A 22,087-nucleotide genomic window follows, 5' to 3' on the forward strand; every position below is an offset into this window, starting at 1 on the left:
TGGCGTAGGGTTTAGAATTGACCCTCCTGCTCGCGCTGTCCTCTCCTGGTTTGTCTGCTGCTTCTGTGACTGCCTCTTCCTAAGCTTTTTATTTCAGTTTTCCTCCTTCACCTGCCCTTTGCGTGTTGGGGATCCCTGGGTCTAGTTCTCACTCTGTTACTATTTAGCTACATGGAGCCTGATGGCCACATCTCACCACCTGCCAGATGTCTTCACTCGAATGTCCCACTGTCACTTTTTTTTGTTTTTTAATATTTATTTATTTATTTGGCTGCCCCAGGTCTTAGTTGTGGCACGTGGGATCTTTGTTGCCGCGTGCGGAATCTTCGTTGTGGCATGTGGGATCCTTTTTTTTTTTTTTTTTTTTTTTAATAATAGTTGCGGCATGCGAACTCCTGGTTGCGGCATGCATGTGGGATCTAGTTCTCCGACAGGGATTGAAATGGGCCCCCTGAATTGGGAAGCACAGAGTCTCAGCCACTGGACCACCAGAGAAGTCCCCCCACCGTCACTTTAAGCACGTCTTTTCCCACGAAAGCAGTTCTCACCCTCCTGCCCCTGGCTCCATGCCCCTGGCACGTGGTCCAGCACACGGCTCGCTGTTTCTGACGCCCCTCTCATCCTGTCTGCCCATCGGCTACCGAGTACTAGTCATATCACTTTCTAAATACCTCTCTCAATTGTCCGTTTCTCTGCACTTCCTCAGTTCATGCTGCCCTCTGTCACCTAATCTAATCTGTCAGCCTCTGACTCTTTCTTCCTGCTTCCACCACTGGCCTCTTCAAATCCGTTATCCTCATCTTGGACAAAAATCATCTTCAAAAACACGAATGTGGTCCTCCTGCTCCCTTGATTGAAGCCTGTCCCTCTCTGCCCACGGCTCCCAGCAGATCACCCGCGGCTCTCGAGGCGCTGGTGTCGGGCCCCTGTGCACCCCCATAGACACAGCAGGCCCCGCAGAGCTGCCCAGTGTTTCCCACACAGTCAGTGTTCTCAGCATGGGAACCTTACTCTTCAGCCTCGGTCTTGCCTTCCGGCTTTTCTCCTTTGTCTTAATTCATCTGTGCTTTTTCTCCATTGACAACACGAAGTGTGAGAACTTTCTAATATTTCTTGTACGTGTGAGGTTTCCGTTTTTTCATTCTTAAAAAGCAGTTCATTGCTCATCCGCTCATTTATCCATGAGGGTCAACTGGAGGGATGGGCGTCTGATCTTTTTTGGTTTTCCATCTCAGAGGCAGCCAGTGTGGTCTGTTCGTTTTGTATTATCCTGGGAATGTTTTATGCGTATATGAGCAAATACAAGTATTCTTATATATCTAATATATGCAGTATACCTTTACCTGGCTTTAGGGAGACTGGTCTGGGAAATGAAATATCCTTCCAGCCAGATCCCACTAAAAATACCTTTTATTTTAAGCCAAACACACTTTTTTTTTCCACACTTACTTTTTAAACCCAAAACATACGTGCTGTGATTTTTTTTTTTTTTCTCTTTATGGAAGGATGAACTTAACAGTCTTTTGGGGGCAAATTCTCAATACTTGCTGCTCTTCTTATTTCAAAGACAAAATAATGACAAACAGAACTTAGAGAACTTTATCACCGTTCCATTCTAATTGGGGGTTTGGCTGTGTTTTCGGTGAAAGTTTTCTGATGAACAGGTATAGGAGGAGATGTTAGACATTGGTAGCCAGCCACCATATAAATCTAAAAGTCTGCAACTTGAAAAACATGTATTTAACTTAGTTGTCTCCTTTTTCCCCTCATTCTCACTCAATCTCAATTTCTTGCCATGCCCCCCTACCCTGCCCCATAGGTACTTATGGCCAGAGACGGGTACTGTCTGCTCCTTTGGTCCTTTTGGTGTGGTTCTAAATGGCAAAGACCGTGTCATGTGTGGTGAAAGAAGTGAGAGAACTTTCTGTGGTGGGAAAGCTATTTTATAGGTAGACTGGACCAGCATGCCAGGAGGACAAGGAGAGTAGAAACTAGAGATTACTGTGGCGAAGGATTGGGGTGGGATGTAGTGAGGTGGCTGAGAGTTGAGTCATGAGGGAGCTGGTGCTCCGAGTTTGGAGCAGAAAGAAGCAGGAAGCAAGTAGGGCACACCAGGTCCTGTCCCAGTGTCTGTGGTTCCCTTCCCTGATGCTCAACCCAGGGGATGAACCAGGAAGTAGCCAGCCCGTGGCGGCTCTTTCAGGGTCCGGGACATCCCTAGCAAGGCATCATTTGGCCTGTGTGTGGGTTGGTGTTTTGTTTTTCAGTAGGGCCTCAGGCCTTTCCCCCTTACTTTGGAATCTTTCCCCTCGCCCCTTTTCTGCGAGCTCTGACTTTGCCCCCTGTGAAGCTCCCAGTGTCTCCTCCAGCACCGGGTCACTTTCACTAGTCCTCAGGTTGCAGGCCGGCCACGTGCCGTTCTCCCGAGTGGCTGGAGCCCAAACACCGCCTAGTGATGATTTCCCTCCTCACTAGGTGGCAGCCAAAGCGCTCGAAGATTTTGGTTGCTTGTTTCAGATTCTGCAGTAAACACCACGCTGTTATTTTATTGGATCATGGGCTGTGAGCTTTCAAATACTCTTGTTCTTCAGAGCAATTAAAAATTTTTTAAAAAATGTAAAAAATTCAAAAGATACAAAAGGGTACAGAGAGAAAAGTATCCTTCCCACTCTTTCTCCCAGCCATCCAGTTCCCCATTCCAAGGCACTTGACATGACCCATTTCTTTTGTATCATTAGAGGATTATTTTATGCATATACAAGTGAATATAGGTATTCTTATATGTAATTATATATAATATATGCAAAATATATAGATCCACTTTTTTACATGTGTGGTAGCGTACTATACATCTGTTGTGCACTTTGCAGTTTTTACTTATCAATAAGCTTTAATAACAGTCTGTAAGAGTACATAGAGTATGTCCTCATCTTTTTGGTTTTTTCGAATGCATAGTATTTCCTTGTGTACATCTGCCAGAAATCATGTAACCAGTCCCCTCTGATCAATAGCTAGAACTTGAAATCACAGTGTTTGTATATATGTACGAATAGTTCCTAGAAATGGAATAATTGGGTGAAATGGCTACACATTTTGAATTTTTGGTAGAGATTTTCAAATTGGAGGCGGTGCCCATTTACACACTTACTAACAATGTATGAAAGTGTGTATTTTCTCATACCCATGCAAACACAGTGTGCTAAGAAACTTAGGGATCTTGGCCAATCTGATAGGTGAAAAATGAAATCTTGGTGTAGTTTTAATTAGCACTTCTTTTGTGTGGTTGAGAGGAGGTCCTGGGCCCCTGATGCCCTTAGAGGAGGTTAGGGACCCCACTTCTTTTTGGTTCTGGAGTGCCCCAGGCCCACTGTCACTGATTTCTTGTTTCTAGCTTTATGGCAGTAAAGTTGAATTAGTTTATGGCTAGAGATCAGGGCTGGGAAAATTTTCTGTTTTAGGGATGGTAAATGTCAACACAGTGTGTGTGTGTGTGTGTGTGTGTGTGTGTGTGTGTGTGTGTGTACCTCTCAGCATTGCTCAGGCAACTAATTTCTCTTCCTCTGACTGAAATGGAAGGGTGAGGGGAAAGGGGGCAGGAGGAGGAGGGAGGGAGGGACAGCAGGGAGGGAGGGAGAGGGTATATGTGTGTTTGCCTTTGTGTGTAACAGGAAGAACTGGTTTGATAAAATTTATCGTAATGCACGTGACTTGTTCTCTGTTTGACATCTTGTTTTACCAGATTCACTCCCTATTTGATTTGAAACCCTAGATGGAGTTTGGTCATCTCCTAAGGGGTGAAAGGTTAATGTGTTCTACTTCCCCGGATCTACCTAGAACACACAGATATCCCAGTGGTCACTGCTCTTACCACAAAGAGGTCCTATTTTTCATAGCATCCAGCCTCTTTTTCCTACTTATTTCCTTCATCTATTTATAATTCTTTTTCAGATTTTCTATCCCTTATTTTTGAAACGTTTTATTGAATGATACTGAAATTTACTTTTCTCAGCCTAAATCTTTTGTAGCTGTCGCTTATGGTATTCCTCAGGTGCTCCCCATGTACCTACCCTTCTTAATGATTAAAGTGATGGCAGTCACCTGGTTTCTTCGCTGGGCGACACTTCTACGTGAAAGGCAAAAATGTTCTGTGTTATGAGATGAGAATAGTGAAGAGATACTGGATCATTGAAAGAAATGTGACTCTAGGATATAAGAGGAGGGTGTCTGGGATAGAGATTGAAGGATGTTTATGGGACAAAGATATTGATTCAGTAAATATCATGACTGATTGGGGTGCCGCCTTAAGGCCTTTCAGAATCCATGCTTAGAGGCGGTGGGGAACGTAAGAATGGTCGGCTGGTACACGTTAGGATTCTAGCATCCATGTGGTTAGACAGGTTGGTTAGATGAAAGCAAATAAGCACATTTTATTTGTGGGGTCAGTGTTGCTTTTCCACCCCAGCTGTGAGCATTTCATTAAAGGGTTATGGTGTCCAGAACTTTCCTGCTAGTAGCTAGGGCCCACACTGATTTGGTAGACAGGGTGCCTCTGAATTAGCCTCTTGGATATAGCCGAAAACACCCAGTTGAACTCCTGGTGTCAGAGAGTACTTTGTAAAGCTGGAAGGGAGTGTGGTGTTTGTTTCCTAGGACCCTTTGGTCTCAGTAGATAGTGTGGTGTGAACAGGAAAGGCTCCCTTACAAGGGCACCATTTTACCCCTAAGCGCATCAGTGTCCCCCGATCTCAGGGCAGCAGGCGGTGTCATGCTCCCGATCATCTGTCCCAGCAAGAGGCACTACCGACAGAGTGCTTCTCTGGGCCCCGTGCTGTGCCGGCCTCTTCACTAGTCTGTGCCCTTTCGTCCTCCCAGCAGTCTTGATTGCAGGGTAGACTGCCTGCCAGATTGTGTCCTCGACTCATCCATTGGGAAGTCCTTACTAAGTGGCCTCTATGGGTCAGCCGCCATGCCAGCGTGCCCTGAGGATGACAAACATGGTGCCTGCTGTGGAGGAGCAGCTGAGCGGGGAGATGGATGGGAATCACATGATCCTGCCTCTGCGTGTATGATGGGAAACTGACAGTTGCCCTGAAGGCAAGAGAGCGGTTGGATAGCATATAACAGAGAAATCGGCCCTGGGGCTGGAAAGGGAAGGGAGGCCTCCCTGAAGAAGTGATGCTGGACTAAGCTGTGAAGGAGGACTCCTAGTTCACCAGGCAGGGAGGGATGGTGCTGGGAGGTGAGGAGAGGGGTGTCTCACGCCCCAGGAAAAGTCTGGACAAAGGGCATGCTTCACTGTTGACACCAGAATCTACTCTGACTAGCTGAAGCAAATAGGGATTTATAATAAGGGGTGTGGAGAGCCTGCCAACTCTTTGGAAGGACTGAAAATTCAGACTGTGTTCTGAGATTGCAGGAACAATTCCCAAACCCCACAGCAGAACTGGTGGCTAAGGGAGCCTCGCCTCTGCCGCGAGCAGAGCTGTGGAATGGGGCAACTGCTGCCCTAGCTTTCGCCCCGGTGCCCCACCTGCATGACCAAGGCTGGCAAAGTGAACGCTCTGTTCCCTGCCTCTTGCACCGTGCGACTCGGTTCTTCATCTGTCTTCCGTGGGCGTGTTCAGTGGAACCTGACTCCAGTGTGGCATTCTAGCAGCAGAGGTGTTCAGAAGGTGTAGTTTTTACGTAGCCGTTGTCTGCAGTGCAGGGCGTTATGCTAAGAGGGGGTGGAGCCCGTGTCTAGTGAGCCCTTGTGCCCTGTGTAGCATGGAGTGCTGGAAGAGGGCTGGTGTGGCTGGAGCCTGGAGTCGTGGGGAGGTGAGTCCGCAGAGGTAGGTGGGGAACTGTTGGCTCAGAAGTGAAGTAGGTGACCCAGGTCTCATGGTGAGTAAGTGACCATCCCAGATTTGAACCCAAACCTGTCTGCCTCCAGAACCTGCACTCTTGTTGCACCTCCAGTCTGTAGTCTCACTCTCTAAAGCATTCCATGGATTCAGCCTGAGTTCTTGGTGCATCTGTTTCCCATCTGACCTCAGGCTGCCTTGAGTGTTAAGGGGAGGGCAGTGGGGAAGAGACAGGCAGCCTTGACCTCATCAGCAAGGATGGGGCTGGCACGTTAGTGTAATAGCACCGGAAGCCCGCAGCCTCGTCCAAGGCTCCTCTTACTGCTGATTTCTTGCTTTCTCCTGCTCTTCCCCTCTAAGCGGAGAGCAAAATCCTGACAATCGTTAAGGAAAAATGCCCTTCTGAGTAGGAGATCTTGGCTCCTGGTGGAAGAATTGGAGACAGTGATTACTCATAAGCATTTCTTTTGTTAATCAAAATAGTGTTACTGCCACATACTAAAATAACAGCGCAGTGATTGAATATCTGTATTGTATGGCTCTCTACAGGATTCTTTCCTGATGTGGAAACGTGCCAGATGCTTATAAGCAAAAGTTATGTGAGAAATAAGATGGTGCTCTGTCTGTATGATTTAATAGTTCACTGGCCAAAATCTACAACTAAACTAGGTAATGGAGGGGGAAGTGGAAGTTTAGGATATTTGTATCCTCAACTCAGATCCTCAGTCTGCAGAATTGTGACAGTATTTTAGGCATTACAGTGAGGTTAGTTCTTAAAAGGAAATGGTACCTGGCTAAAGGACGGATGGATGGTTAAGAGGGGGGAACCACAGAGCTCGCTGAGTGAGTATACACTCTGGACTCCGTTCATGTTCTGGCTCTACCATTTACGAGGTGTGTGGTCTTGGTAAGTCACTTCCCTTCCCTAATCCTCAGTTTCCTGTTCTGCAAAATGGGACTAATGGGATCTACTTTGCGGGTTGTTGTGAAGATGAAAGTAGATCCTGTGTATTAGGTGCTTACAGTGTCTGGCACGTAATGTACATGTTATCTGACATTCTCTGATGTCTGTGGTGATCATCTAAAAAATTTAGTTTATCATAATAAGCAGCAACTGTGCATTGCTCATTAGACTCAGAGATTCCTATAGTCTGGGCTTCAGCCTTCTAAGCTGTTGAGATTAGATCCCTAAGTAAGTTTGGCAGTATGTGATTAAAGGCATCTTTGTGAATTTATTTCCATGAAGAAACTGATAAAGTTGTATTGCTTTGTTAGGATTTAATTGTAACTAACTTTGCTACAGGTAAAAACAGAAGTTATTTATTGCAACTTCCAGCGAATCTATAATATTTTAAAATAAAAAGAAAAAAAAAAGTTTTCTTCTCCCTCTGATTTCATAGGTAAGGGAGAGGGCCCAGCCTTTACACTGTTGGGTGACAGTTGTTTGGTAAGTACATCTAAACTTCAGCTCCAGTCATTATAGGAGGGCTCAGGTTAACCGTTCTGTCTATGAGTCAGAATTGACAGCTTGTCCCATCATTTGTTTATTTGTTCACTTATTCGCCAAACGTCTTTTGAGTGTTTCCCATGTGATAGGCACTTTTCTAGGCTCTGGGGTATAGCCGTTATCAGAATCGACAAAATATCCTGTCCTCATGGGCCTTACGTTAGAATGAGAGCGAGGTGGGAAACAGTATAAATGAGGCTATAGAGTATGATACGGAACAGTCGAATGTGAAAAACAAAATCGCAGAGCTCCACCTCCTTCATCAGCTCCTTTCTTCATTCCTCATTTCCCAGTTTTTCCCAGTTTTACTACAGCCCTCTTTTCTCTTTACTCTGTACTTCCTCCCTGAGAATCTCCTATCAAACTCATATTAACCAAGCCTAGAAAGACGGCTGTAAAGATGCATCCACATGCTGTCCCGGAAGACAGTCTTCGTGAGCAATCAAATTAGAAAGCTGTTTGGGCTCAGAGAGGTCTCAGGTCATTAGGTGGTCAGATTACAAAAGGAAGATGGCTTCATGCTTCGTCTTCAATGCGGGAGCGGCTGTGCTGTTGGCGCTAGGCAGGTGTGCCTTTCCTTTGGGCCTCGCTTGAAGGGTAGGTTGGTTGGAGTAACAGCCGCTCTAACAAATACGCCCCGCATTTTGATGACTTCCCACAGCAGGTCTGCTTCTCACTCATCTCACAGATTGGCAGGCAGCTTTCCCCCACATGATGATTCAGGCGACAGGGCTGCTTCTGTCCTGTGGCTGTGCCGCCCCTTCTCAGTGGGCTGATGGGGACAAGCATAGAGGAGGACCACGGGGTGCTAGCCCTGCCTGGCAGTGGTGCAGGTCACTTGCGCTCCCACTGCATTGGCTAAAACTCAGTTTGCATGGCTGTGGCTAATTGCAGGAAGGGCTGGAAAATGTCATCACTGGCTGGGCAGCCACTCGGTGTCACCCGTACACCAGGCATGTAGGGCGTGAGCGGTCAGAGGACGACCACCATAACCCCACACAGAAGCACGGCTATCATTTGCTTCCCTGATTCTTTTTTCTCTGCCCCATGATGGATCAATCCCCGGATCTTTCTGTAGGCAGCTTAATTGTCACGTGGGCTATGGTCTAGTCTTATCAGCCTGTGAGCCAGTCTTCCCCTTTAGGGTGGTTGAGTCTTCTCATATCTTTGCTCATGAGATCATGCTTTGATCAGTGGTCGCAGTATGGTGTTCTTATTTCCAAAAGGTCGTTGGCAGGGGAGCTGTCCTCACAGAGTCACTGTGGGCTTGCTAGGAGCAAGCCTAGCTTTTGCTCCCCCAGACGGTTTATTTGCTAAGGCACCAAAAAGGTGTTGTTCTAACAAAGATCATCGCACCGCTCCCTCAGGTGAAATGGCTGGACTCTAAGGCAGCATTGACAGGAGGCCTCCAGGGTGGGGTTATATTCTAAACAGAAATGTTCTGTGGTTGAAACAATACACACCCCCTTCTTAAGTTCTCCCTCACAATGCCTCCTTGCAATTCATACTTTTCATCTATGTTTGATTTTAAGATACTTCAGGGGTAAGTGTCACCTTTTGGGATTTTATTAATAGTATTACTTTTTAATGAGTCTTTTGAAGTCTCTTTCATTATAAACAGCCTGTATTCCCCAGAGATAACAAGTTGCAGTGCCAGATATTTGCATTTGCCTTGAAACAAAACCAAGGGTTTGAATGTTTTAAATATAAGCAAATCTAATTCTCCTGTGTCTAGAGAAACTGTATAATGAACCATATGTATGAGGCTTAAGCACACAGATGCGGAAGATTCTCTCTCTGTCTCTCTTTTTCTCTCTCTCTCTCCCTCCTTTTATATTTTCTTAAAAACGCTGGTAGAGCTCAAAATTGGCACCAAGTAGCAAAAACCTCCACCCGGCCAACCAAACCACCGGAGCTGGAGTGGAACTTGGGTGCCTCTTGGGTGCACATGGAGGTGGGGCTCTTCCTGGTTCCAGCTTCTCCTCGGAAGCCCAAGGCTCCATCGTTCCCCCGCCTCCATTTCTCAGTGCCTCCAGTCTTTGCAATTAGACATTCTCTCTTAGGTGACTGATTTCAGGTCTTTGATTGTTACGGTTGCCTTTTGGGTTCGTTTGGAGGAGATGGCCCCCTAGCTGCTGCCAGAGAGGTCTCAAGCCGCCATCCCGCTGCTGGAATGGGCCTTCATCTGGTGGGGGCTCTATGGCTCTTTTCTCTTACTCCCCTCATAGCCCTCCCTACCTCTGGGCCACCTTGACCTCTGGCCGGGGTTGCCGCTATGGCCTTAATTGGTCTTCCGACCTTTAGTCTTCCTTCCATTCTCCTCACTGAAGTGATCTTTCTGCAACTCAAATCTGATTATTTCATTGGCCTGTGTCATACTTATCTGTGGTTCCCGATTGTCTTCTAGATACAGTTTAAAGCCCTTAACCTGGTGCCCCCCTGAACCTTCTTCATGGTCTGGTCCAGGGCTCTCCAACCCTTGAGCTGTGGACCGGTAGCGTTCCCAGGCCTGTTAGGAACCGGGCCGCACAGCAGGAGGTGAGCGGCGGGTGAGCGAGCGAAGCTTCATCGGCCGCTCCCCATTGCTCGCGTTACCGCCTGAACCATCCTCTCCCCGCCCCCCCAAGTCCGTGGAAAAATTGTCTTCCACGAAACTGGTCCCCGTGCCAAAAAGGTTGAGGACCACTGGTCTGGACCGTCTTGAGGCAGCTCCACTCGCATGTCCTCTGCACTGGCAGCCCATTCTATCTGTATGTAGCTCAACTGAGCTACTTTTAGGAGATGGCTATTTTCTGGCATTTTAAGGTGTCTTTGCAAATGCTGTTCCTTTTGCTTGCCTTGCCCTGCATGTTTTGTAGCATTGCTTCTCAGACTTGAGTGTGCTTTGCATCATCTAGAGGGCTTGTTAAATTGCAGATGCTTGAGCCTCACTCCCAGACTTGATGATTCACTAGGTGTGGGGTAGGTAGGGCCTGGGCTTCTGTATTTCTGACGAGTCCCCAGGTGATGTGGATGCGGGCGGTCGGTGGACTGACTCCCAGCCATGGAGCTCCGGAGTTCCCTCTCTCACCACAGCTCACACCTCGCTGTTTTGCGATTGCCCGTCTTTCTCCCTCACTGGACTGTAGGCTTCCTGGGAAAGAGAATGTGTTTGACCATCAGAGTATCCCTCGTGACTAGTGTCTGGGATGTTGGTGATGTTGAATAAGTGTCTGTGAATGAATGAATGAATGAATGAGCAGGTCAGTGTTTCTGCAGCAAAGTTCACATCGTTTGGCTTCCTGTAGTATAGATCAGCTTTCTTTTGGAATATTTCGGCTTCAGGGAGTGTGGAGTGTGATCCGCCCCTTCTGCCTGTCTCTGAAATCACTCACTTAATGAATAAGGAACTTGAAACCTCTCCATAGAGATCAGACCATGGGACCGACAGGGACGTCTTTTGATAGGTCTCAAGATTTAAAATATGAAATGGGGACTTCCCTGGTGGTGCAGTCGATAAGACTCTGCGCTCCCAGTGCAGGGGGCCTGGGTTCGATCCCTGGTCAGGGAACTGGATCCCACACGCATGCCGCAACTAAGGAGCCTGCCTGCCGCAACTAAGACCTGGTGCAACCAAATAAATAAATATTAAAAAAAAATTCAAGTCGTTCTTTAAAAAAAATAAAATAAAATATGAAATGGACTCATAGGCTTTCTTTCATTACACGCAGCATAGAGTAGTGTTTTTGCATCTCTTTCAACATAAGACATACCCCTGAAGTTGTTAGAGTCCGTCAGTAAGTGGCCCCCACCCGACTTTTGTAGTGTCTGTGCTGAGCCTGCTAGGGGCTGTGTGCAGAATGACAGCTTAGATGATATGGTTCTCGCCCTCCAGATCGAAACCTGAATGAAGATATTTAACAAACAGCACTTTAAATGTTCAACCTGTGTGATACTTAGCATACTTATAATAAGGATTCATGTTTTCTAAGATGCTCAAATCACTTGGTTTATCAAATCAATTCAAAACATGAAGTGAGAAGCAAGGGGAAAGAGATGGGGGTAGGTTAACATGTTTTGTGCAGGCTGGTAGAAGGGCCACACCAGGTATGGGTTGCCTGGTGTTCAGATGCCCTCTCTCATTGTTGGAAGGCACTTTTTAAAAAAAATTTTTATTTATTTTTGGCTGCGTTGGGTCTTTGTCACTGCGCGTGCGCTTTCTGTAGTTGCGGCGAGTGGGGGCTACTCTTCGTTGCGGTGCGCGGGTTTCTCACTGCGGTGGCTTCTCTTGTTGCAGAGCATGGGCTCTAGGCGCGCGGGCTTCAGTAGTTGTGGCTCGTGGGCTCTAGAGCGCAGGCTCAGTAGTTGTGGCGCACGGGCTTAGTTGCTCCGCGGCATGTGGGATCTTCCTGGACCAGGGCTCGAATCCGCATCCCCTGCATCGGCAGGCAGATTCTCAACCACTGCGCCACCGGGGATGTCCTGGCACTTTGGGTTTTAAGGAGCAGGAACTCTCCTTGTCAGCGTAAGTTTTCTTGAGAAGGAGGAAGGGGTTGGGGTTCTCACGGGAATCCAAGAAATGCGAGGCGAGGGTTGGCCCAGTGGTCCCCAGGGATGGGAGTTCTTGGTTATTCATGTTTGCTGTGCCATGAACAGACTTGGCCCTAGTTGAGTTTGCTTCACTGTCCATTTACCTTTGGGCCGCCAGCAGCCACCACTCTTTCTGTACTTCCGTTCCTCACAGATTCTGCTTGTGCTCAGTTCTTGCTCCCTGGTGACACCCCTGCCCCACTCTGCATCTGCCCAGGGTCTGCTTTCTCTGCTTGCTGATCTTCCTACTTTTTTTTTTTTTTTTGCGGTACGCGGGCCTCTCCCGTTGCGGAGCACAGGCTCCACACGCGCAGGCTCAGCGGCCGTGGCTCACGGGCCCAGACACTCCGCGGCATGTGGGATCTTCCCAGACCGGGGCACGAACCCGCGTCCCCTGCATCGGCAGGCGGACTCCCAACCACTGCGCCACCAGGGAAGCCCTGATCTTCCTACTTTTTATCCACATCCCCAAGAATGAGCATCTGGCCCAGCTTGTTCTCGCTAGAGAAAAGCTTTCTGGGCCGGAGCATCCCAGAGGCCAGCAACTGTGAGCCCACCCACACTTACTTGGACTCAGCTGGGGGAGACTGGGCATGAGGTGGGCCACGCTGTGCACATGTGGTTCCAGACCCATCTTCGTAGCCAAGCTGAGCTGGGGGTTGGGAGCAGGTAGCGCCTCTGCGGTGGCTGTGGGCCTGGCAGGTACGTCACAGAGTCCTTCGGGGCCATGGGACTTGAGGATGGGTAGGATTTGAGTGGGCTGGGATCAGAGGAAGGGTGGTCTGGGGAGAAGACGCAAACCTGACCCATGAGGAGAGAGCATGTGGGCTATCAGAAGCCTGCTATGAGTGACCAAGGAGGAGGCTGGATTATAAGGGCCCTAAAAGCCAGGTGGAGGAGGGGGATTTGTTTTATTGGGCAATAGGTCATCCTGAAAGCTTTTAAGCAGAGGAATCAGTCACTTTCTCCTGTCCATTCCTGATTCCTGCTGTCAGATTAGACTTGAGACCTGCTAAGAGACCACTGATGCCACTCAGGGATCAAGTAATGTGGCAGAGGAAATAGGGTGAGCAGTTGGTTATGGGATGACACTTCCAACAACGACTGGGTATGGCAGCTTCGGTTCCAGGTGGGAAGGAGAGTGCATTTTAGGGGAATAGAAGCTTCCATGTCAACGCCAGGGAATGCAGCAGCCAATACCTAGCATGGAGATTTTGGCAACAGATTAAAAAAAAGTGGGCACTTATTTGCTGACTGCAGGGGTTCAGTGAAGCATATGGGCATGTCCCTTAAGCTCTTTGAGCCTCGGTTTCCTCATCTGGGAAAAGCATACTAATACCTGCTGTGTCTACCTCTCAAATGTTTGAGGTGCTCAGGTGAGACAGGGGCGTATGAAATGCTTTGTAAATTTCAAAACACTCTATGAATTTAAGGCATTAACTACTGGATAGTGACTTTCAGGGCATTTAAAAACGGTTTGATTTAGATTTAGTGGAAACTCATCTAGTATGCAAACTTCAAAGATGGCATCTCAAGGTCATATCACAGCTCAAACTTTTTACAGAGTTGTTTCTTCTCTGAATGGCATCAGAGGAGAGCCAAGTATTCCTGGGAAGAGTTACTTCCAGAATGTGGTGTGTGTTTGTTGGGGAGGTTGAGGCAGGGGGCAGACATGGTCTGCTGTCTTTTCTGGGGATAGTGAGTAGAATACCTTCCTAATGATTAATTCCTTGGTAGTGTGTTCATTCAGAAGCAGGCACCTTGATGGGTATCAGTAGTAATACCTCTCCCCTTCTTTCCTAGTCTCCTTTTGTCTTAAAGGCTCACCCTCCTTGTGTTCACCCTTTAGTTCCATGAAGGTGGCCCTTGGCAAGTAGCACCTTAGCCTTAGGGTAGATGGGAGGGATGCAACAAAGCCCTGTGCTGCTCCTTCCAGAATCACCATTTTTGCTTCTTTCTCCATTGCTTAGCAGAGCTGTTTTCTCCTGCACTACTACTCTGCTTCTCTGTATCCTTAAATTCTCAAATTTGGCTTGCATGCCCCCTAGTGGCAGGTCGGATGCACCCCTTGTTACCCTGTTTGTTGTGGTACCATGACAGCCCATCTTTGCACTCAGCTCTATTACTAAGTAGAACCCCCAGTTCACAAATGTGGAAGGAGAGGTTTGGTGATCCTGACTTGCCACTCAGGTGGGACCTGGGGACGTGGGACTTGATTCGGAGCTTTTGATTCCCAGATTTATACAACGGGAATGCCTCAGAAAAAAAGATGGTGCGGTTATAGCTGTTCTAGGTTTTAAAAAAATGGTTTAAAAAGAATCGAGATTATCTTACTATCTACTCAACTAATTTGAAAGGATCAAAATGTGGTGAATATTTGCAGAAAAGAACGATTGTATTTTTTCCCCCTTCATCACATTGGAAAATCTTTCGTCACTCACCCAAGTGTTCAATATTTCATGCTCAGTCCTCTTAACAACTTTGGGAAATGCAAAAGAAAGGTATAAAGCATGATGTCTGACCTTCAGAAGTTTACATTCCCATTAAATTCTACTCACCAGGTGTTTAAATTCATTCTCTTGAGGAAAAAGATAATTATAATGCTTGGGTTTAATATTTCTACTTCGTTTCACAAAGGACAGATTCTGTGAGCATCTGCTTATTGATTTCTTTTTAAAGTCCTTTTCAGTGGAGAGAGAACTGCAGGATAACAACAGTAGTTACCCAGACGAACCCTGGAGGATAACGGAAGAGCAGCGAGAATATTATGTCAACCAGTTCCGGTCCCTTCAGCCTGATCCGAGTTCCTTCATTTCAGGTAACAAAGTCTGGCGGGTGAGAACATGGGTCCCAGCTCACTGTCTCACATAAATAACAGCGCCCATCTTGAGAAATAGTCCACACAAAATGAGTACAACAACCTTCTATGATTTTAGTTTGTTTTTCTCTGAGGTTGAATGTCTCATCAACTATAAACCATGCAGAAAAACACTTGGCAGTGATATTGGGAAAGTTATGTTTCCGTTTCAAAGGGGGGTTAAATGGGAATTTGGAGCATCCTGGTTCAGATCCTGTGCCTTATTAGCTGGAGCAGTTCCTGAAACGAGTGTCGCACCTTTAATTGCGTACTCATTATGTTGGTGTTACAGCAAGGACATAGTGTAGCCTCCCAAAGAGTTGCTGTCACAGGTCTCCTTATGTTATATACACCTTAGAGTTCAAGTTCATGTTCGTTTTCTTTGGCTGCAGTCTTTCTCCTCTGGTTTTTCTGGGAGAAAATATGGGAGGAAAATTGGCCAGCATTTTTATGTCCACATGTTAGTTCTTCTGGGTTATCTTCAGAAATACATATTCCTATTGAGTTCTCATGCAAAATTCAAGCTGAGAGGAACTGATTTAATTCCTACGTGCCTACATTTCACCCGGCTGAAGACTAAACAAACAGTGAAATAGTAGAGTCTGGAAGACAAATTCATAAAACTTTCTTTTTATACTTCAATTGTGAAGAATAACAATATGTCCTTGATAATTGTAACCTGACATATCACAGTGTGGACTAAGATTGATTTTCTCTCGTGAAATAAGGTGTGTTGTTGAAACATACCTGTATAAACGCAGATATCATTTTCTGGTTGGTGGTAATGGCTTTATTTGAAGGCAGAATATTGTAGATACAAAAAATTAATGTTGACAACATGATTTTTAAAAAAAGCAGAAACCCAGATTGCGTTTATTGACCACTTGCTAACTTTACCCACTGCTTAAGTGAGTTTCTTCACAATGTATGCAGATATTTAGCCAAATACAAATAGGTAGCTCTTAGGAATGTTTTTATTTTCTTTTAACCTTTTCATTTTGCAGAATTTCAAATACAGACACAACTCAGGTGGCTAGTATAACAAACTCCTGTGTACCTATCCCTCAGCTCTCACAATTTGGTTTTATTTATACCCTCTCTGAGCCTAGGTGGTTTTGAAGCAATTACCAGACTATTTCATTTGAAAATATTTCAGGATGTATCTGTAAAGATAAGGCCTCTTTTAAAAACATAACCACAACTCATTAGCACATTAAAAAAACCCCACAAATTACTTAATATCAAGTCTTGTTCAGATTTCCCCAATTGTCTCACAAATGCCTTTTTTAAAAGTTTAGTTTGATCAAGGTCAGGAGAGGGTCATACACTGCAATTAGTTGATGTCCCTTTTTTAGAAAGCATCTTTATTTAGATGTAATTTACATACTCTAAATTTACCCATTTAAAGTGTACAATTCAATGTTTTTAGTGTAGTATAGTCACAATCTAGATTTAGAGCACCTCCCCCCAATAAACTACCTACTTATTAGCATTTACTCCCCGTTCCTGCTGTCCCCACCCTCCAGCCCTAGGTTACCATTAAACTACTTTCTCTCTCTGTAGAGTTGCCTGTTCTGGGCTGTTCATATAAATGAAATTGTATAATAAGTGTTTTTTGGTGTCTGACCTCTTTCACTCAGCATAATGTTTTTAAGGTTCATCCATGTTGCAGTATGTACCAGAGCTTCATTCCTTTTTATGGCTGAATATCATTCCATTGTATGGATAGACCACATTTTATTTATCTGTTCATCAGTTGATTGACTTTTGGGTTGTTTTGGCTTTTAAGAATAATGCTGCTGTGAACATTTGTGTACAAGTTTTTGTGTAGATGTATATTTTTATTTCTCTTGGATATATACCTAGGAGTGGAATTGCTGGATCATAGGATAACTCTGTATTTAACCATTTGAGGACTAGTCAGACTGTTTTCCAAAGTGGCTGCACCATTTTACATTGCCACCAGTAGTGTCTTACTCCACATCCTTGCCAACACTTGTTTTTATCTCTTGATTGTAGCCGTCCTAGTGGATGTGAAGTGGTATCTCTTTCTGGATGAAGAATGACATTGAGCATCTTTTCATGCTCTTACTGTCCATTTGTATGTCTTCTTTGGAGAACTGCCTATTCAGATACTTTGCCATTTTTTTAAAAAAAATCGTTGAGTGGAAAGAGTTCTCTGTGTATTCTAGACACAGGTCCCTTATCAGACATATGATTTGTAAATATTTTTTTCCCAATCCGTGGCTTGTCCTTTTATTTTCCTAATGGTATCTTGCGAAGCAAAAAAGTTTAATTTTGATGTTCAGTTTATTTTTTCTTTTTGTTGCTTGTGCTTTTGGTGTCGTATCTAAGAAACCATTGCTTAATCCAAGGTCATATTAGTTGTGTTTTATTATTATTATTATTGGCCGTGCCGTGTGGCTTGTGGGATCTTAGTTCTCAGATCAGGGATTGAACCCGGGCCTTGGCAGTGAAAGCGCAGAGTCCTAACCCCTGGACTGCCAGGGAATTCCCTATTTTACAGTTTTATTTCTCACGTTTAGGTCTTTCGTCCAATTTGAGTTAATTTTTGCATATGATATGGGGTAGGGGTTCAAATTCATTCTTTCGCATGTGAATATCTAGTTGTCCCAGCTCCATTTGTTGAAAAAACTATTCTTTCCGCCATTTAATTGTTTTAGGTTCCCTGTCAAAATTCAACTGACTGTAAGTGTGAGAGTTTATTTCTTTACCAATTCTATTTCACTGATTTGTATGTCTAGCCTAATGCCAATACCACACTGTCTTGATTATTATAGTAAGCTTTTGAAATTGGATAGTGAGAGTTCTCCAGCTTTGTGCTTTTCAGTTTTATTTGTTTTGATTTCAATTTTTAGGGATTGTGTTCTTAAAATTTAATTTTTCACTTATGTAAAATATTAACACAGTCCTAAAGTTGAGTCTACAAAACAAGCTACATTCAAAGAAGTCTAGTTCCTGTCCCTATCTCCTCTACCCTGTTCCTTCCTTGTTCCTATAGGTAAACATCTTGTTTAATGGCTTATTTGTCTGTTTTTAAAAACAGAAGCAAATATGTGTATGCGCATATCTCTATATATGTGTGTGTGTGTTCTTATCTCCATATTTTCTTAGATAAGTGGTAGCATACTACTTATTCTTTCCTCCACCTTCCTTTTTTCACTTAACAGTATATTCTGGTGATTACTCTGTAGTCGTATGTAGAGATATTTCTCGTTTCCTTTTATAGATTGTGTGAATGTGCAATCATTTATTCAGCCAGTTCTTTATTGGGATTACTTCTAGTCCTTTGCTATTACAAGTATTTCTCTTGTAAATAGCCTTCTGCATATGTCTTTTTATATTTTTGTTAGTGTATCCTTGGATAATTTGGAAGTAGGATTACTGGGTCACATGTGATTTTGCAAAACACCGCTTCTTTGGGGTTGTGCCATTTTGTCACCCCACCAGCATTGTATGAGGTGCCTATTTTCCCATAGTCTTGTTATCAAAACACGTTGTTGAACTTTTGTATTTTCCCATCTGATAGGCAAGAAATCATGTCTTTGTGTGGCTTTAACTTACAGATGTCTCACGAACAAGGTTGAACATTTTTTTTTTCAATATGATTAAGAGTCAGTTGCATGTCTTTCTTTGAACTCTCATAGCTCAACCCATTTTTACAGGGGGTTACTGGTCTTTATTTTTTTTTAAAGATCTGTATATATTGGATGTATTAACATTCAGTCACTGATGGATCAATGCTGTGGGTAGCTGTAGTTTACTGGGCTGAGAGACCCCTAAGAAAACGTCTGGATTCATGGTTTTGATCTTTGACTGCTGACAGCTTTTAAGCCTCCCTCCTACCTCTTCTGCCCCACATGTGGCTCTCAGGTCGATCTGAAAATGGCTGGAGAGAGCAAGGAAAGGCTTGTTTGGGGTTTCTCTGTTGCTTGGGGGTGGGGCTGGGGCGAGGGTTCCAGCTCCCCGTTTGAACTTCTGTCAGCACCAAAGGAGGGAGCACTCGGGCTTGCTCAAGTGCTCCTTCTCTGACCTCGTTAGCCATCATCTTCCCTGTGGGCGCCACCCAACCACTCTGGGACACTGTGGGCTGACGGTCTCTCTCTACTGTGTGAAGGCCAGGCCAGGTCTCTAGCTGTGGGTTTGAGCCTATTATACTTTGAAGAAAGGAGATCAGGAGGGAAAAAGAAGAATGAAATTAGGGGAGAATGCCTTTCTATGTATAAAATAGCTGGCAAATGGGCTTTCAAGACATTTCTGACAAATGTTTGACAAGAAAAGGAGGCTGCATGGATGGCCAACAGTCCTGTGTCCGCATTATTTCCAGGATGCTCTTGGGGAGAAGGCTCATTCGTTTATAGGGTACTTTGTCTTTGATCCTTCATCTATCAAAGGAAAATAAGTCTGCCTTAGGGTCCACTATAATCCTTTGCTTCAAGGCCAGTTAGAAGTCTCGTGATGGCTAAGGAAAGACTTTTGACTTTATCAGTTTAAAATAGAGTTTAGGGCTTTGATTTGAGTGTTCTTTGTATTAGACTTGAGGCTTTTGAATTGTGAAACTGTTTTGAGAGCAGAAAGCATAAAAATTTCAATCTCAATAAGGATTGGGTCTAAACATTTTAAGTGCAGTTGGGGCTTGAAGCTAGGTAACATGTAAAATGGAATGATTACCTGCTTTCCATTGATATTGGTGAATTTGCAATGAATAAAGAAAGTAGCAAGAGGTTCCTGGATCCGATTCTTGAAGAGCCACCAAGAGATCTTAAATCTCACTGAAACGCTTTCCCAAGATGTCTGTCTTATCTCTAGTATGATGAGATTAATGGTGTTAGTTTTTCTTCTTTTTGCTCTTTCCTACCATGATCGTGTATTACTTTTGCATCCGTTCATTAAAAGTGCTCGACAGATTTTTACTTTGAAAATTTTGATAGTTATCCTTTGAATATTTAGTAAATGTTGCAGATTTTTGGAAATACGAAGAAGGAATTGATATAATTTTCATGTCATAATAAGTATTTTGTCGTTAGTTCTTTTGCCCTATTCTAATTTACATACTCTTTTAAAAGCCGTTTGTATGTTGCTTTTTAGCCATACAATTCGTAGTTGCTTTGATGAATAATTGTTATATTTGTGGTTATATGGTGGGAATTGCTGAATGAAAAAAATGGTGATTCATTTACATATAAATATAAAAGCTGCTCTAGATAAGTAATTCATGATTTATTTAAACAATGGCTCTTGACAGGTTCTGTGGCCAAGAACTTCTTCACCAAATCAAAGCTTTCCATTCCAGAACTCTCCTATATATGGTAAGTACAGTTAATGCCTCATAGTATCATACTGTTATCCATAGCCATCCCTTAGCTCCTACTTTTGCATTTTAAAAATCTAATCTTTTGAATTTTTTAAAAAACAGACTAAGAGAATGAAAAGAACTTAGAATATTGTTGCTGTGAAGATGAAGTAAGTTATATGAAAAGCACAAAGAATAGTGTCTGGCGCATACTACGCACTGTTTTAGCTCTTATTTAAAAAGCAATTTCCTAATTATTATCCTCACCTAGATGCCTTTTCAGTCTAAGCACTTGTGTGAGCGTATGAGAATTTCCATCTTGTGTGTTTTATTTTCAGATTTTTCTGTTTGATGTGGTGTAAGTGACGGGAGAACCTTGAAAAGCTATTCTTTATAATATTTTATGAGGCCAGGTGAACAGAAGTTCCACAGATATTTTGGAATTAAGTTAAATTTGACTCTTCTCGCTGCCTCTGAGCTTCGTAAATTTGGCTGGTGTTTATCAGCTGGGCCCTGGTTCAGACTTGCACATGTGCTGTGCCCGGTGCTTTGCTGCTGTGCCGGCTGCATCCGCGGCTCCAGAAGGGCTGTGCTGGTTGGCCCAGATGGCTCTGTTTGCGTTTATGAAAACGCTCCGTAGCTCTGTAAACTCCTGACTGCGTGTGGGCTCTTCTTCCTCAAGACTGGGTGGGAGACCACGCTGTGATAAATATATAATTAAAGTGTTGGAATATTTATGTAAAATTTTTTTTCATGAGGATTTACAAAAAAATTATAATAGAGTTTAAAATTGCTTGTCATGTTTTGTGCAACATATTGGAAAACTATTCCACGCTGACACTTGTGAATGCCACTGTATCTGGGATCCTGAGCTGAATTTCGATTTTTCGGCAATATATTCTAGCATTAAAAAAAAAAAATGGCAAGCCTTATTAGGCTTTAAAGCTAGGAAAAAAGAGAAACTATCATTTTGTAAAGAATACAGTCTGTTTTGGCAGAATTCCCAGTCTTAACATTATCGGCATGAGGGTTTCTATCTTTTTGTTGAGACGTATCCATGTAAACTTTGTGGGTTTCTCTCCACCCAGTGTTTGAAACAGTTCCCTGGCTCCTTACCTTGGGGAGCTGGTGCTTTCTGAATATTCAAGGGGGACAAGGATGTGAAGGCTCCAAAGGAAAGTTCCGGAGCTTACCTTCCATGGTTTTTCTTTCAAATAGTAACCCCCTTTCTACTATGATTGTATATGCCTTCTCGCTCTGCTTGTCCTAACAGAAGCATACTCGTCTCTGTACACCTAAGAGACTGGTTGAGCTTATGGGGTCTTAGTTACTTTGGCAGATAGGTCTCTGCTTTTCAGTGGGAAACAACGGCTGAAGCAAAGATAAGCCTTTTCAAGCCTCTCCCTTTCTTCCTTTCTATCTCATCTGGTTCCAGCCTTCCCTAGTTGCTAGTTTTATCTGAAAACATAATTCAACCAGTATTTACTGAGCTTACTTGTGTTTTCCCAGGAGGGAATTCTCAAGCAAAGTTTTGATACAACATTTGCGACTTGAAAAGTTCAAGGTTTTTCCTTAAAGCTGAGAAATGAAGTGCTTGTATCTGAGCTTGGGTAACTGAATAATGGCCAGGACACCGGTGAAAGGGCAGGGCCAGCCCTTCCTCTGACTGTTTTGAGCACCACGTCGTCCGGGGCGCATTTACTGTGTGTGAATTGTGGGCATCGTTCGCCTTTTCGTGCCATAGTTTTTTTTACTTGTGTACTCTGTTGTAAAACAGATCTACTGGAGAATCTGAAGGATTTCAATTTTTATTTCTAAAGTGCCACTCATGCTAGTGGTGTCGATTTTTCTTCCTCCCTGTGGCCCACTGAGATTTTATATGGGTTTGGGGACCCTGCAGGGCCTCCACCAGAGAGCCTGGGAGTCGTGTTTGCATGTTTGAGGCTGAGTAACTTTCCCTCTGAGCCCCGTGTTAGGCGCTCACAACATCTGCTATC

The 22,087-nt window shown here is 44.3% G+C and overlaps 1 protein-coding gene across 1 annotated transcript in view; it reads left to right on the forward strand.

Annotated features, from left to right (window-relative positions):
* Positions 1-22,087, forward strand: part of REPS2 (RALBP1 associated Eps domain containing 2) — a 252,286-nt gene that overhangs the window by 108,133 nt on the left and 122,066 nt on the right. Inside the window, exons 6-7 of the mRNA XM_024115285.1 lie at positions 14,599-14,737; positions 20,043-20,106. Of these exons, the coding sequence (XP_023971053.1) occupies positions 14,599-14,737; positions 20,043-20,106 (203 nt within the window). The remainder of the gene's footprint in view (positions 1-14,598; positions 14,738-20,042; positions 20,107-22,087) is intronic.

The sequence above is a fragment of the Physeter macrocephalus genome, chromosome 21, assembly GCF_002837175.3.
Source record: "Physeter macrocephalus isolate SW-GA chromosome 21, ASM283717v5, whole genome shotgun sequence".
NCBI classification, from domain to species: Eukaryota; Metazoa; Chordata; class Mammalia; order Artiodactyla; family Physeteridae; genus Physeter; species Physeter macrocephalus.